The sequence below is a fragment of the Mya arenaria genome, chromosome 7 (genome assembly GCF_026914265.1).
Source record: "Mya arenaria isolate MELC-2E11 chromosome 7, ASM2691426v1".
Classification (NCBI taxonomy): domain Eukaryota; kingdom Metazoa; phylum Mollusca; class Bivalvia; order Myida; family Myidae; genus Mya; species Mya arenaria.
Window position 1 is genome coordinate 45,518,978 of NC_069128.1, and position 2,219 is coordinate 45,521,196.

The 2,219-nt window shown below is 36.9% G+C and overlaps 1 protein-coding gene across 1 annotated transcript in view; it reads left to right on the top strand.

Moving 5' to 3' along the window:
- LOC128241180 (uncharacterized) overlaps window positions 1-1,716 on the top strand; it is a 38,157-nt gene extending 36,441 nt beyond the window's left edge. The window contains exon 9 of the mRNA XM_052958142.1: window positions 1,517-1,716. Within this exon, the coding sequence (XP_052814102.1) occupies window positions 1,517-1,716 (200 nt within the window). The remainder of the gene's footprint in view (window positions 1-1,516) is intronic.
- The last annotated feature ends 503 nt before the right edge of the window (window positions 1,717-2,219 follow it).

The window sequence follows — 2,219 nt, forward strand, 5'->3', positions numbered from 1 at the left end:
TGCGATGGTATTTACTGACGTTAAGACGCAAAGTAAGTTTTATTTACTGCATACGTCAAGTAATTCCACAGTTTAACGTCTTATAAAGGTTATTCTGTTTTATATTTTTGTAAAGTTAATGTTTATGAACCTCATCTATTGCAATATCATAATCATTGTTACATTAAGTGTATAAAAAAGAAATGAAAAGTATTACGTCACAGCGCGTGATTAATCTGGCATGGGTGTGCCAGTTAGAGTTTTCAAGCACGGCTGAATTCACCGTAAATGCCTTTCCGGTGAGCTAGAAAAAGGCCATCGTTTTGCTCCTCTTGATTTCTAAGAGAACCAGTTGTCACTTATGATTGACGATGGAACCAGTTGTCATATATGATTTCCAGGAAAACCATTTGTCATATATGATTTCGAGGAAAACCAGATGTCATATATGATTTCTATGCTGTTATCATATAGTCAATAAACATGACATACATTAACATCACGTTAATATAATGCATGTCAACAATTGGAATTAAATCTTGTACAGTCATGTTCTGGTTAGGCATGACTTATTGTAGAAGCGAAGTTAAAATGAACGAAAGAAAACTTGGACAGAGTTAAAAGAGTAAGTAGTGATTGAAAATTGTATTGCATTGGCGAAAAAGAACAGTGTTCGTTAACAATTAATTAACATCTACGAGGGATGATCAATAATTACGTAGACTTGTCCCATATTTTTTTTCATAATACTTGCAACTATTAAAATTGGTACCATTTGAAAGAGTAAACCTTTTCTATTTACTGCCTTAATTAGAATAGCATGACCTAGCATAGTGCGAAACAACATGATATAATGCAACCATAGTAACGCGCTACCGGCCCATTTGACGTTTTGTCATACGTATGCTGAATTAAAAACTTAACAAAATAAATATCAGCTGCAGACATTCTTAAAATATCCGGATTCTGTTTGACGACGTTTGTGCGAGGTCATCTGAAAATATGACGTTAATCGGCCGTTGCATATTGAAATAAACAACGTCTGCTCTATGGCAGTCATGCATGCTGTGAATATCAATATGTCGTCACAAGAACGTTTGGAAATTAACGCAAACATTACATTCTGCAAAGAAATAGGGAAAACTCCATCCCGTTGGTAGGACGGTAAACACGGAGTATATTTCAAAGGTAATATTCACTCAAAGCAATTACCAATAATATACATTCAGAACAAGTTCAATTAATTTTGCTTTGCATATTACATATTGTATAACATATTCAATATATCAACAATCGGGGTAGATCCATTTTGCGCAAATAGTTAAATCATAATAGAGATAATCATATTGATCTTGAAGTTGCCAAACACCTGTCATGAATATAAACGCAAAGTAATTATCACACTTCTAACTATAATGTGACAGTATCACTCATAAAACATTTCAACATTGTGAACAAATACTCGGCCGTGATCTTATCCGAGCGCTTAGAAAGAAGAGGGGTGACATCCCGGTTGATCATTTCATCCTCCTTCAAGATAATGCCCAACCTCATACTGCGGCGACCACTCAGGTTGAGATTAGCGTCCTAGGACTGGTGGGTCTTCCACATCCGCCGTACTCACCTGACCTGGCCCCGTTCGACTTTGCTATATTCCCGGAGTCCCACCTCAAAGGTCCCCGATTTGAAAGTTTACGGGAGCTACAGACGGATGCAAACGCATTGATACACCAGTAACCGGCAGAGTACTATCATCTTCAACAAATGGCCAAAGAGACACGAACGCTGTTTACAATGGTCCGGTGCCTACTTTGAGAAGAAGTGAGATCACACCAGAAGTATCTCGAGCACCTACAGGATATGCGACATCGTTGAAGTAGCCGAACCAATCACGACGCGGGCCGACAACGCGATAGTATACGTCTTAAAGTCGCCATGATTTGATGTAGAAGAGACAGACATTTCTGATATTTATATCAGCAGTTGAGGATAGAACGACGTTTTTGTTGATATATTTTTTGTTAATGCATGTGTTATACTATTAATGATATAGAGGCAGTCTACGTAATTATTGATCATCCCCCGTAGATAAACGAAACAACGGTGGCCCTACCATGTACACCTTAAAGTTATATTAGTATAAACGTATATCAATATTCTATTTTTTGTTGTGTAGGTATTGTCTGAAATGCAATCAAGGTTTGGTTCTAATTATTGATATATTATCTGTTTTAAGGAAG